We start from the raw sequence: 14,714 nt of genomic DNA, 5'->3' as shown, positions 1-14,714 counted from the left end.
CCTTTTCTCTTATCCTTTTGTTTTCCTTCAACAAGACTTTCCCCCTAATGATCCGCTAACCTCCAAAGCCATTAGCTTCCTGATTTGATTAAAGAGAGCATGGTGATTGAAACCACCGGTCGGGATGGAATGCTATCTGTGGCATGGCTTTTGTGTGGCTTTAGGGCCACTGGAAAAATATGTTACCATTTGTTTGCCTATTTAGACGTAGCACTGGGGACTTTGTGGCTCTGGAAATGTTTGTGCACGATGTAGCTGTGAGAAGTCACTGAGTCTTTTGAGATCACCTTGCCTAGCACCTCCAGCTGACTGTGGTCCAGGCCCACCTGGCTGACCTACATTCACACACACAGACACACATATGTTGCCTGGCTCTTATGCATTACGTCCCCTTAACCTTTGCACTGCTCAAGATGATTGTTTGTCTCAGCTGTGCAAGTTGACATATGCTGCTTTCCAGTGATTAATCACGAGCACAGATGTACAGTATTTCTTTCTCCATGGCTCCTCTTTGACTTTTACAGACAGACCACATTTTTTTTCCACATGCTACTCTGATCTAAGCTTAAATCTCTGGTGTGACAAGATAATGGGTGAGAAAACATGCTCATATACAACCTACCGTAACCTCACTTGCATTAGTTTTGTGTTTTTCCCAGAACTCAGCATCAAACCTTTATCAACTTTGGCGTCGTTCAGGTCGTTATTTTCCTATAACGTTATATATTTAAATATTTATATATTTTTATTTATATATATTGGAGGTTATTTCACAGTTATGAAGGTAAAATACAGTTTTGTTAAGAGATGATTCCTGGTTGATTTTGCAGGAGGAAATACATTCATCAGCTTTCCACTGATTAGGATTTCCATTTGTAGTAGTGGCACATTGGCTAGACGTACAAATCGTGCTGTGTGATGACTTCTTGACAGCCATAGCTCAGAGAGCAAGGTATGAAATCAAAAGTAAAGGCACCCAAAGCAGCACATGCCTTTGGCTTAGACCTCCCTGGGAATGCGGAACACCATATGGATGATATATAGAAGGCCTTTGCTATGGCTATATATCAGTTTGTCAAGGCAAAATGTGTGAAATGATACATAGTAGGTCGTATATCTAGAGACACATGCACTTTCTTAGATTTATTCAGGTAATTGTCAGGTGCAGATGGTTTGGCAAGAGGACTCTGGGTGTTTCCGAGTGCCTTTGGATGCCTCCCTCTGGTTTTCAGTGCTTTCTGCAAAGACAGCAGTTCTTTAGTTCTCTTCAGCTGTTTCTTCATCTCCACCCTCTATGTTTAGCATTGATATATTCTCCATTGCAAATAATTAAATTGTTTCAGTTTCCGAGTAATCATTCGGAGCACATGGCGAATCAAGAGTGTGAGACTACTGAAGACAAAGAATTCATATGGAAGTCTGATCTGTACTGTAGACATTCACCCTGTTGAGTGGAATAATCCAGGACATGAAATTAAAGTAAATTTATGACTGCAGGTCATCTGAGTTGAGCATGTTAACACATCGTCGTATAGGTAATGACTAATAGTTGCTATGAGCCTTGACTGAGTATGATTTTGACATATGGCAGGCCATTCAAAAAACAGCACAAGTGTCCTCTGTAGTGCCATAACGATTCACCACAGTTCATCCTTTAACGTATTTTATGATCATGAGTTATATTGCTACACTCGCCGAGCTCTATGTGTTTTTGTACAAGGCCAAGTGAGAGGGCATGTGTTCAGTTTTCTAAAGCATATTTATCACACACCTCTCACAAAATGCACCTTACTGAATGTTTCATTTATTGTTTTCTTTTGTCATATTGGTGGAGTGGAATTGACTGACAGGTATGGTGACCCAGGATGCATTGGAAAACAAAAAAAAGTAATTTTTCTAAAACTATTTCTGAATAATTTTATACCACAGGTACAGTGTGGCAAAAAAGTATAGACCACATGGGGTGAGATCTTTTGTGGAGCCCCCAGATCGAGGGAGATTATCAGTGATCTTGTACAGTATGTCTTCCATTTTCTAATAATTGCTCCCACAGTTGATTTCTTCACACCAAGCTGCTTACCTATTGCAGATTCAGTCTTCCCACCCTGGTGCAGGTCTACAGTTTTGTTTCTGGTGCCCTTCGTCAGCTCTTTGGTCTTGGCCATAGTGGAGTTTGGAGTGTGACTGTTTGAGGTTGTGGACAGGTGTCTTTTATACTGATAATGAATTCAAACAGATGCCATTAATACAGGTAACGAGTGGAGGACAGACGAGCCTCTTAATGAAGAAGTTAAAGGTCTGTGAGAGACAGAAATCTTGCTTGTTTATAGGTGACCAAATACTTATTTTACCAATGAATTTACCAATTAATTCATAAAAATCCTACAATGTGATTTTCTGGACTTTCTTATTTTGTCCCTCATAGTTGAGGTATACCTACTGTATGATGAAAATTACAGGCCTCTCTCATCTTTTTAAGTGGGAGGACTTGCACAATTGGTGGCTGACTAAATAGTTTTTTACCCCACTGTATAAGAAGATGTCCTGGATTGGTCAGAAGGTGTTAGGTTAAAATATAAACTGTATTGTGTAGTGCTGTTATAGGGAAATTATTTACAGTGGGGTTGTGTGATGTGGCCTGATCAAAAGTAGTTCAACAACAGGTGCAATTTCTTATTTATTTATGAATGACACTTTTTGTCAAATCTCAACAGTTCATTGTTACATTTTAATTTCACAGAAACTCTGCAAGACAAGTTAATTCAGTTCATTGTTATTTGTGTGCAGAATAACAGAACAGGTATGAGAGTAAAATTTAAACTTTTTAATTCTTTATATATCCCTCTGCTACACAAAAGCATGTATCCCTGAGTTTCACTAGTGCTTGGATACCATCAATGTAGGAAATGTTCTCAGAAATTTCACCACCAGTCCCAGTTTTACTTAAACACCCCAATGCATTCTAAATTCAAACATTCGTCCCTAGTGTTGATTCAACAAAGAAGATCAACAATATGAAAAAACACCAGTGTAATGTTATTTCACATTGGATCCCTTCAGCATTGTTCTGCAACATAGGAAGAAATAAAGAAAAGACTATTGAATTAGGTGGTGTGTCCAAACTTTTCACTGGTGGTGTATATTACAGCAGTCATGAACAGTCACCTCATTAATAATGTTCTCTCTCTCTCTCTCTCTTTCTCTCTCTCTGTCTCTCTTTCTTATTCTCTTCAAAATTAATTACAAAAAAATGCAAATAGTCATGTTCCAGAGAGAGTGCAAACTCCTTTGTTTTAGAGACTTCCCACGGCAGGAAACATCTTGGCCACTGGTAAGCTCGGGAAACTGGAAAAATGTGTGCCTTTAGAAAGCTCCAACATAACAAATTGGAATGAAATTAGAAAATCTACAACATCAAGAAGAACTATAAAGGGTTAAAAATACTGGCATGTTTGTTCATAAATTAAATATTGTAATTATTTGTGGTTTAAGAGGATCATTTTGGAAAATCTTTTAGCTTCGGGTGTGAAAACAGCAACACACCATTCTGTTGTTGATTATTTTCTTATAATTACTGTGTGTTATTACTTACAATATACTGTATAACATACAATTAATACAGGAAATAATATGTAAAATTGGTGCAAAATCATAGAATGGCTTAGGCACCAATAGGAAGTCTACCTACAACATCATTTCACAGCTGATACAACAGAACTTTAACCTTAACATTCTATTGTCAAAACATCGATTTCTACTGAGACTCCAACTGGGCCGGGCAGGTCATTGCAGTAGTTGCGGCCATTTTGCTGGCAATGTACATTTTGGCTGTGATTGTGCATCATTATGCTCTGCTTATTTTAAATGAAATACTTCCAAGAGCTTAAGTCTCTCAAATCAACTGTGTGATAGCTGAAGTAGCGTGTATGATTGGACGCCAGTCAGACGCAGCCTGGGAGGTGATGTGCTGAGAGCGATTCGAATAGGGACTGGCTGATAGTCAAATGATGATCTCCTGCTGAATATACAATGTGCGGGCCCAATACTAATAAAATTTTAATACGAAAGTAATAAATTAAAAAGCGATGGTGGAATGAGGAGCCGTATCAAATCGCAGTCAGTTGAGACAGGGTCAAGGGATTGCACAGAATTTACAGGAAAACCCATCAAATATTTAGAACACTGTTAATGTCCACTTAACGAGGATGTCAGATATTTATGTTTGTGCTTGATCTCTATTTTTGTGCTTAATCTCTATTTATAATAACCTGTCCACATTCTGGAATGTGAAAAGATATCTTTCTTTTAAGGAAACAGCAGACATTAAGTGCACAGCAAAACCATGGTAGAAGAAAAAGCTAGCTGTGGTAGAGGAGATTGCTTGGTCCATTGCCTCAAAATCCCTCTGAAAATAAATGTAGCATGCTCAAATGTAGCATGCTCATAGGAGCATGTGCACCAAGCTTGGCTGACCCAGTTCTGAGGAAAATTTGAAATAAAAATGAAACACGTGTGGGAAAGCAGAGAAAATAATACAGCAGAGTGAATCATGCAAGAAAGAATGAAGAGTGGGGAAAAAAAAAAACTTTGTTATTTTGGCTGTATGTGCTCGTTGAATGGGACTCTATTGTAATGTCGAGTCTGTGTGATCTCTCTTCTGGGGTTTCCGTCATGTTTCGAGTCTGATGAGCGGGTTCATGCCTTTGGCTGACTGTAGTGAGGGTCTCGTCGTGCATTCCTGCTGCCGTGACTGAGTGATTGCTGTGGTCGAGAGGAGGGAGAGGCCTCTAGACCAGCCTTCCCGCAATCCTTTGCCAGCCTTTCCGTTTGGCTCCACAGGACAGCCGCAGCGCTGGTTCACACGGTCTACAGTCGCCCGTCCGAGGTCTTTGTGCACATTGTAGAGAAATGCAAACATCCGTGCCAAAAGCCGGAGAAGTTGGAGAGCAGGCCGTTTACACAGTGCAAGAGCGAGTGCTGAGTGCCAGGGAGCTTATTAAACACTTACAGACTCTCTAAGAGGGGCAGAAGATGTTTCTTTTTTTTTTTTTTTTTCTGTATCCGTTTTCGTTCATTCTTAAGCCACTGTGTTTTGAGAGCGGATGCTGGGCTGCCAGTGCCTCATTATTCTTTTTGGGCAGAGAGTACTTGAGAAATGGAAGGGTCTTGTGAGCTTGTTTTTGCTCTGCCATGTTTGAGATACTGGTCAAAACTATTTACTTTTACTCCAGGAGCCGGATAATTATAATAATTATGCATTATAAGCCACGACAATGTCAGACATAAATCTGATAGCGAAAAACATGCAAACGTCTCAAAAATGTGCAAAAGAAATCTGGAAAGAAAAATAATATAGGGGTGGCATGGTGGCACAGCAAATACAAGTATTGTTCTGTACTCATAGCACCCTGGTCCTGCGCTTTTTCTGTTTGTGTCCGTCTGGGTTACCTCTGGATTCTCTAAAGTCAGTGTAAGTCTCCTGTAATTATTTGGTATCCTATCAAGGATGTAGTTCTGTCTTGCACCCTGTTCCACAGTGTTACACCCCCCTTATGTGGTTATGTGTCTCTTGGTAATACCCAACAGCCTCAATTGCCTTTAATCTGAAAAATGATTTACTACTACTTTACTATTTGGATATATAAAATGTGATAGTTTCTACTATACATACCAGCGCACATGATTAAAATAAACATCTAGTACAATTTGAAAATTAAATAGAAAGGGTGCCTAAGGCATTTTGTACAATAAAGTATTTCATTGCAGCATGGGTGTATGAATAGAATAATATTGTAATTTAGCATGGTGTTGCTCAACCAACCCCAAATCCCAAGTTCCCAGATTGCTTGTTGGCTTAGCTGCTGCCTGAGAGGCTGGAGCTCTGTCAGTAGGAGGAGTTGACTTAGCAGCAATTACTCAAGCTGTGCTCCTTAATTACCCATCAGTCTCTTGTAACTTACACACATTCCTGCTCTGACTCTACTGTACCCCCTTAGAGCCGGCCACAGGTGCGGTGTCAGTCCGCTGACGGCTGATGTGAAAAGAGCTGTGTTTGGACTTAAAAAGGAGTCAAGTGCCGTCTGCAGTAATAGCTGTTGTCACTGATGGTTGGATGAGATGCAGGTTAAATAAGGGAGTACAGGTGTTTCTTCTTAAAAAAAAAAAAAAAGTCTACAGGTATAGCATCAGTTCATTCATTCATCTTCTATACCGCTTCCAATGCCAATCCATCACAGGGCACACACTCCCAAGAATTTGGGGATACCAGTTAGCCTAATCTACCTGTCTTTGGACTGTGGGCGGAAACCCACCAATCACAGGGAGAACATGCAAACTCCATACCCAGATCCCGAGCCTACGGTTCTAACCATTACACCACTGTGCCGCCATGGCATTAGTAACAATAAAAAAATAAGTAAGTAAGTTTAAATTTATCAGCACTCTTTATAAATTAGATGTATGGAGTGGAATTCCAACAATCGATGATATTAAGAATTCTATTGCTTCCACTTCTGGATATTGCATGTTCTCCCAATGCTTGATAGGTTTCCTTCAGGTACACCAGTTTCCGCCTCCAGTCCAAAGACATGCAGTGTAGGCTGATCTTTGTTTCCAAATTGCATAATATTGTATGAATTGGGGTGTGAGTTTGTGTACATTTACCCTGCAATAGGGTAGCACCAAATCCAGGGTGTACATTGTGCATTAAGTTTGCTCGGAGAGGCTCCACACCCTCCCTGTGACCCTGCAACTATATAACAATAACAGCTTAGAACTACTTCCAGTTGCTGGCTTGATTTTGGGGGGTGGAGGACACGATACGTGGTGAGAACATGTGAAACTCTGAGTAACCCGAGCTCAGGATCAACCTGAGGACAGTGTGGCACAACTCAAACATGCCTCAATTACTGTATAAAGAGAATCCCAGAAAAAAAAACATGTTCCTTATTTATCAAGTGATTCAGTGTTTTATTTCTTTATCATTTTCTCTTCATGTCTAGCCAAAACAGAACAAGAAAGCGTGTCTCCCACTAGGTAGTGTTTCACGGCTGAAAAATGCTCCACGTTGATTTGCTACTTTAAAACCTGGATTAGCGATGAGCAGCTTGGGTTGTGACCCGGCATATACCTGCGGGTGCAGTGGAGTGTCGGCTGAGCCGCAGAGCTCCGTTAGGGAGGCTTCTGGAGTGTGTGAGTAACGACTCATTACATTACTCACCTGTCGGGAGCGAGGAGTGGACTTACAGAAGCATCACTCAAACGCTGCGGTGTTAATCAGTGCTTTACTGTGGTTTGTTTTCACGGCTCTATGACACCGCGTGTGAGCGAGAACGAGAGATAGAGAGAGAGACAGTCTGTCTACTCATCTGTCATTGGACTTCGCAAAGCTGCGTACGTACACCACGGGTGGAATAATGCATGGAATGCTGTCGTCAAGCTTTTGAGTAATTTGCCTCGATTGATAAGAGAAGAAGAGTCACCCCACAGCCAGTCACACGCAAACACATACACACACACATAACCACACACACACACACACACACACCCTTGCACATAGGGCTGCACCTGGGAATCTTGGCGCATGTACAGCGCATTCATAACTCCTTGTTCCCCCATGCCGAGGAGAGAAGGACAGAATGGGATGAGGGGAAAAGTGAAAGACAAAGCAAGGAGCCTGACATTAGCTTTAACCCTACTCTCTCTCTCTCTCTCTCTCTCTCTCTCTCCTTCCTTCTCTCTCTGCTGCATGGGAACCTGGCACCCAGCTCCTCAGCAGACCCCGCTCCAGATAAAAGGGATTGTTTCAGGTAAAAACTGAAAGTGGAGTCGTGGTGAGTGCCAGCATGCGATAAAGGAGCCGTGTGCAGACAGAATTGGGAGTTTTAGAGCCTCGCTAAATGGGTTTTAGTGTCATTCCTAGGTCAGGAGATATTAATGATTTTTCCAGTTACCCTCAAGGCTACCTCATCAAAACAGCTATTAATATTTCAGGTAGTTGGATTACTGTTGCGACTGTTTCAGTTCAGTCTTTATCGTTTCAAAACATCTGCTTAGTCTAGGAATTACCCTATAAGCATATATCGAGTCGTGAAGATGTGTGTAAGCTGTCATATCATTGACTCCACAGCTGAATTCGGGTCTTGAACTTGCTGAATGCTGAAGTCATTCCCCGTCTCTAGGCACCTATCACCACAGTCTGTATGCATTCAGTAAGGCTTTAGGCATGTTCCTTATCAGACAGCCTTATTGTGTGAGCTTCTCCCAGACCTTGTCTTTCTCACAGATGTCCAGCAGCAAGAGAACGTGTCCATCGTGGGTCACTGCCTGAGTGCTTGTTATTTTAAGGCAATTAAATCATTAGGCACAAGCCTCTTATGCCCCTTGAATTTGAGAGAACAGATCCAAACAGCTTGTATTGCTGACCGTACATGCTGTTTTTTTAATTAGTCTGGTGGGTTGGGGGGGGCAGTGATTTTTTTTTTTTTTCATCCTCTAGACTACAATTCTCCAAACATGTCATGTTGACCTTGAACTGTCCTTTGCCTCCATCAGGTTTTTATTTGAACCCCCTGTCCCGGCTGTCAAACGGAAGCCGTGCGTTTTAGTGGCTCCCTCCTGTGCTCCCCGAGTTCTTGTTATGACCCTCTTTATGTGTCCTGTTACAAATGGCAGTCACGGTTTACGCTCCAGTGCTCTGGGCCGCTCAAATATTTTTCCTGCTGTGCGGCTGGACTGGCTAAGACGGCTCAGGCTTAAGAAGCAGGGTTTGTTCCAAAGTCTTTAAAGAAATGTACCTACGTGTGTTGGTTCTAGTGTTACAGACTGTTTCCTGAGCCTGAGCAGAGCATTGTTTTTTGAGAGTGTGTCTGAGTATGCGTGTGTATAGTGTTGGGAAAAGCAGCAATTGTCTCTTATTTTTATGCTATTCTTTAATCTGGTGGCCACAGTTATGTTGTGGAGATGGGCACAGGGTTTGTATTATAGTTTGTGCACCCACATAGAGTTCAACACATCCCTCATTCCGTGCTTGATGTGTGTACCAGTCATAGTTGATCATCAATCAAACAACTAACCTCTCTCTTTCTCTCTCTTAGCTCTTGGGCAGATCATGCTTTATGTGGATGGGATGAATGGCCTGATTGGACACAATGAAACAGTCCAGTGGCTCTACACACTGGTTGGATCAAAGGTAAAAAGATCAACATAATCTACTGTATGAATGTGAATCAATTCTCTTTGCCTATCACACTAGACACTAGCACCCCTCACTGATTTTACTCTTTTGCACAGCTCTAGTAGTACAGTCCGTATCTCATGTGCACTCTGTATAGCCAAAATATGTGGACACCTAAACATCACATCTATATATATGTATGTATTCTTCCCAAAGTGTTGCCTCAATATTAAAAGCACACAATCGTCTGGAATTTATTTGTGTGCTGTGGCATTACAGTTCTCCTTTAGTGTAACTAATAGCCCCAAACTCTCTCCAGCATACCAGTACAGTACGTTTTGTCTATAAAGATGTGGTTTGCCATGGCCTGCACCAAGCCCGGTCTTCAATTCCATTGATCGATTTGAGGACGAGCTGGACCGCTGGCCATGCATCAGACTTCGTTGCCCAACATCAGTGCTAGACCAAATCAATGCTTTAGTAGCTGAATGCATAAAAATCCCATAACCACGTTTCAGTATCTACTTGAAAAGCCTTTTCAGAAGAACTTTGAGAAGAACTCATTAAATCAGCAAAGGGGAACTAAATCTGGACAGGGATGTCTAAAAGTGCTTATTTGTATGATTGATCAGTTGTTCACATTTTTGGTCTTATAGTGTATCTCGATTACTTTTTCCATCTCTTCTTATACTAATAATTAAAATTTGCATATAAGAAAACCTGAATGGAAACACCAGAAATTTTTATGCTAATTTATTTTTTCCTGGAACAGTTTGCATTTGCATTTGGCTGTTGTTCTCATGATTGGACTTTTTTTTTCCATGACCTTTCCATAAAATTGACATCCTTTGTAATCATACAAATCATTTTTACGTTTATTATCAGTAGCACACTGGTTGTCTACTGGCATGTACTGTAAAAAGTCTAGTGTGTGTGTGTGTGTGTGTGTGTGTGTGACCAGTAAGTGACTAATCATGAGTAACAGTTCATCAGCCTGAAAGGTTTATCCATAAAAAGGATATCACACAAACATGTGGATGGAAACATACCTCGTGTTTGTGGGTGAGAGAGAGTGAGTGAGACAGAAGTGTGATTGTTTTGTTAGTCTGCACATTTCTGCTGAAATTATCCAGCTTGGTCAAAAAGCTCTGAGCCTATTAACAATGTGTAAAGCGAATGTCATGCCCATGGACGAGAGCTGCCTACGGGGGACCAACACAATATTGGGCTTAATGTTGTGCTTTGGACTCTCGCCTTGCACCTCCAGGGTCCGGGTTTGATTCCCATCCAGGGTCGATTCCCTGAATGCTGTGTGCTTGGAGTTTGCATGTTCTCCCCATGCTTGATGGGTTTCCTCCCTCAATCCAAAGACCTGTTAGACTAATTGGTGTTCCCAAATTGCTGGTAGTGTATGTGTGTACCCTGCGATAAATTGCCAACCCTGCCTTAAGTCTCCTGGGATAGGCTTCAGGCCCCCCGCAAACCTGAATACAGTATAACGCATTATAGATGATGATGATTATATTCTGTCTGATTGTTGTATAACCGTGAAATAGAAATTGTTTTGGAATGGTTTGGAATGAAGGTTTTCGAATGAAGCAGCGAGGAACAGATGCTGAGAGATGTTTTTTGAAATAGTGTGTGTGTTAATGAATAACTTTTTAACTCAGCTTCTGTGTCTTGAAGGAAGAAACTTTGAAATATGTAACCTTTTAAACTACAGAAATCCGACATTAATATCTTTGGCGACCTCGTTACAAGTTTAACTTCAGAAAGTCTCCCATCTGTGCAAAGATTTTAACTCTGAACCAAGTAATAAATTCCATGCAATTCGAATTATTTTCTTGTGTATTAGGATGTCGTAATGAACATAGACTTTTGGACCTTACTGTATGTCTCCCTTGTGTAGGCAGGAGCGGTTGAGCACGAGTCCACTTCCAGTTGCAATCTCTTTTCATGAGAAGGGCAAAATATGCAGCATGGTTTTCATCAAGACTAAACTGAATTCATATTATTAAACACAGACCCATCTCTCTCTCGCTCTTTCTCTCTCTCTCTCTCTGCCTTTCCTTGCATCTCATCTATCTTTCTGACTTTGCTGTTTTTTTTCTTTGATAGCTCGATCTTGGGCTCTAGAGAACGCTTGTATATTGTTGTTGGACAGTAGCTTCCTCGTGCATATTCTTCTCACAGGGGATCCGAAACCGACAGCTTTATAAATTACCCGCTGCTCTTTCTTCTGGCTTTCCCATCATCTCACTGACAGTGCTGTTCCTTCGCCACTCATGAAAAACCACCGTAGAAGTCTCTGGAACAGCAATCACAAACAGTCTGTCGTGGGGCATTGAAAAAGGAGGCACTCGTCTGTTCCTTCTGTAGCACCACTGTTATCAGGGCCTTCCGTGGCAGCCAGGGCAAGAAGAGAATTTTTGAGTTCAGCAGGCTTCTGGGTTCTTTCAGACTTGAATAAATAAGAGACGATGAAAGATTGGACATCGTGCCACTCTTTTGCATCATTGCTTCTGAAAGATATTGTAGCAGTGTACCGCAGGACTAGTCTGTGTGAATGAGATTACAGTAAGAGTATATCCTCTATGTGTGTGTGCGCGTGTGTGTGTGTGTGTGTAGTTCCGTCTGGTGGTTAAAACTGCTCTGAAGCTCCTGCTAGTGTTTGTGGAATACACCGAAGCCAATGCTGCACTACTCATCCAAGCTGTCAACGCTGTGGACAATAAACGAGGTAACACACACACACACACAAAGAGGCAACGCACACATTTGTCTGTAGTGTTTTTGATGGGATTTAATGTTTCAAAAAATAAGTTTAATGATTCTTAAGAGTAAAGGTAAATAGTTTTGTTAGAGGGAAATGTAAATTATGTGTAATATTTATATATTGGACAAAAATGTTTTGTCATCATTTCTCGGGTTGAATGATTTCTACACATGCATTCATCAGCGTGCACTTGGCACTGCTGACTCTGATGTAAATCTGTCGGCAGGTTGTAAGCCGTGGTCTAATGCCATGGAAATCTTGGATGAGAAAGATGGCGTGGACACTGAGTTGCTGGTTTATGTCATGACCCTCATCAATAAGGTAGGCATGGGAGTTATGACTGCTCTGAATGAGATGTGGTTAAGACTTGGCTGAGTGATATTTGTGTAACGGTCCACTGCAAAGCTTCACTTTTTATGCTGTGGAAAACTGGGTTCTTTATATTATATCTGTCTTCTTCTTCTTCTTCTTCTTCTTCTTCTACAGACACTTGCAGGCCTTCCAGACCAGGATTCGTTCTATGACGTGGTGGACTTTCTGGAGGAACAAGGCATCGAAAACATTGCCCAGAGGCACCTTGGCAGAAAGGGCACTGACCTAGACCTGCTGGAACAGTTCAACATATATGAGGTTAGCTGAAGTACAGGAACATAGATTTTAATTAGTCTGTGTCTGTGATCATCTCCCAAGTCCAGGCTGAATGCATGATACAGGACGATATATATATACGATAAGGTTTATAGGCGCATTATACTGTATGACTGGTTGAACCCATTATTTTATAAGTGAATAGAGTAGTGAATTGACTCTGATCATTTAGATGACTCTTCGGCATGAGGATGGCGACGATGAGTCATCGCCACCTCCGGTGGGGCGCAAAGACAGACGTCGTGCGAGTGTAGGAGGCACACTCGAAAGACGGGGCCTGGAACGCAGACGCAGCCGAAGACATTCTCTGCAGAATGGCAAAGGCCATGCGTCCGCACCCGCCTCCCCTTGTCACAGCCATAACCCCAACTTCTCACCTTTTAATGGCCAAAGGATTGAGGATGTCACTGAGAGGTGAGGAAATCTTGGAGGCATCTAGTGAAAGCGAGATGCTATATTAAAACAGCTTCCATCTATTAAATTTTTAGTCCATTTACAGTATAACCTTTAACTTGCAGTCTTACTGATGGTACTATTGTTGTGTATACACGGGCATTGGTGGCTCAGTGGTAGGTTCATGTGAAAGGCCCGGGTTCGAGCCCTAGCCAAAAGGTCGCAGAACCCGATTCCAGCAACTGGTATCGTTAGTATCGTTAGTATCGTTAGTATCGTTAGTGCTCTTTAAATTAGTTGTATCTGATGTGGCAAGTCTTTTGCAACACATATACAGGTATATGGCTCAGGACGGCTCTGTAATGCCACAATAAAGCAGCTGCTGTCATTAGAATTTTAAATTCCTCAATTCAGCTTTTTGGAATGTCTCTTAACAGCTTATTTCTCTGTCTCTCAAGGCCCTTTAAAGTGAGGTGTCAGGAAAGCACAAGAAAATGCTTTGGTGTGTTCGACCTTATGGAAAGGAAGTACATTTATATTGGGTGTTTCATCATGTTGCTTTGACATGAGAGTTAGCAAAATCCGGATGGAAATAGAGAATTTAATAAGACTCCAAGGAAAAGACAAAGTGCTCCTGCTACTGCAGAGTGACGTTCCAATTAATCACACGCACATTAAGGAAGTCATAGGAAACAGCAACAAAGTACATGCAGGAAGTCTGAAATATAAAGATATGTGCCGTGTTTTTTTCAGCCCTGTATCTCACTGTCAGCTATGTTTAGTGCCATAGCTCACTTTTCTGGCATTTTTATTGTTTGTTTTTTGTTTTTATTCTCCACTGATGTCACTAATATCCACCGTGCAGTTTAAAGTGCGATGGCAGACTATCCAGAGTGATCCCATATACCATGTACAGTGGTACTATTTCAGTTTGTAACAGTAACAAGCAGCACTAAGTGAGTCACAGAGGAGCAACATTCTCTCCAGATTATTATCATGTAAGCCAGCTGTGGATCTTGGATGATTGGAATGTAGGTAGAGTGTGTCTCAATGGTCATAACGTACCAGCTGCTAATTTTGTAGCCTGAGATGAGTACTCTTTCAAAATCCTCTCCAGCTCTCTGCTGCCTGCCAGTCGATAGTTTATTCCTATCTTTATCTCATCCTCTTGTTTCTCTGCCATCTCCTTATTTTCTCCCTTAAGTTCTGTCAACCAGCCCACACCAGCTCATAACTAATCATTGAAGGAAGACTTCATCGTGAAGGAAGGATGGAGAGTTTTTTTTTCTAAACCAGTACTGGCAAATAGTTGAATTCATCTTAGTTAGACATCTGATCTCGAGGTCTGTTATTTGGCCAACCACAGGAAATTGGACGGACCTTTGAAGTGCTATGTTTTTCATATTAGTAATAAATAGCAGCCCACTGAGAAGGGAAGTGAACCTTGCGGCGGTGCGCTCCAGGACTCGGTCCTGAGTAGCGCTCCACTCTGTCAGTGCGGCTGTAATGAGGGTAAACCAACACTAGGTGAGTTATGGATAGGTTTTGAGTTTTATCTGTCAGTTTCAATCAACCGCAGCTGTATAAAGAGAAAGTAGGATTTTGCTGATTAAATCTATGAAGGAGATACCATCAGTAAAGTTGACTTCAATAGCTGTTACTAGCTGTGCTATTTTGCTACTTTTTTTAGCACTGGTATAAGATTGCAAATCGTTTATGAAA

The 14,714-nt window shown here is 41.4% G+C and overlaps 1 protein-coding gene across 4 annotated transcripts in view; it reads left to right on the top strand.

Moving 5' to 3' along the window:
• The window catches only part of fhod3b (formin homology 2 domain containing 3b), a 124,013-nt gene that overhangs the window by 87,380 nt on the left and 21,919 nt on the right, over window positions 1-14,714 (top strand). For all 4 annotated transcript variants that reach the window (XM_053494384.1, XM_053494386.1, XM_053494385.1 and 1 more), the window contains exons 6-10: window positions 9,096-9,190; window positions 11,804-11,915; window positions 12,178-12,272; window positions 12,438-12,581; window positions 12,772-13,013. In XM_053494384.1, the coding sequence (XP_053350359.1) occupies window positions 9,096-9,190; window positions 11,804-11,915; window positions 12,178-12,272; window positions 12,438-12,581; window positions 12,772-13,013 (688 nt within the window). The remainder of the gene's footprint in view (window positions 1-9,095; window positions 9,191-11,803; window positions 11,916-12,177; window positions 12,273-12,437; window positions 12,582-12,771; window positions 13,014-14,714) is intronic.

Source organism: Clarias gariepinus, chromosome 4 (assembly GCF_024256425.1).
Source record: "Clarias gariepinus isolate MV-2021 ecotype Netherlands chromosome 4, CGAR_prim_01v2, whole genome shotgun sequence".
NCBI lineage: Eukaryota > Metazoa > Chordata > Actinopteri > Siluriformes > Clariidae > Clarias > Clarias gariepinus.
The sequence above is the reverse complement of the archived record's forward strand: the minus strand, read 5'-3'. Positions and strand labels throughout refer to the sequence as shown.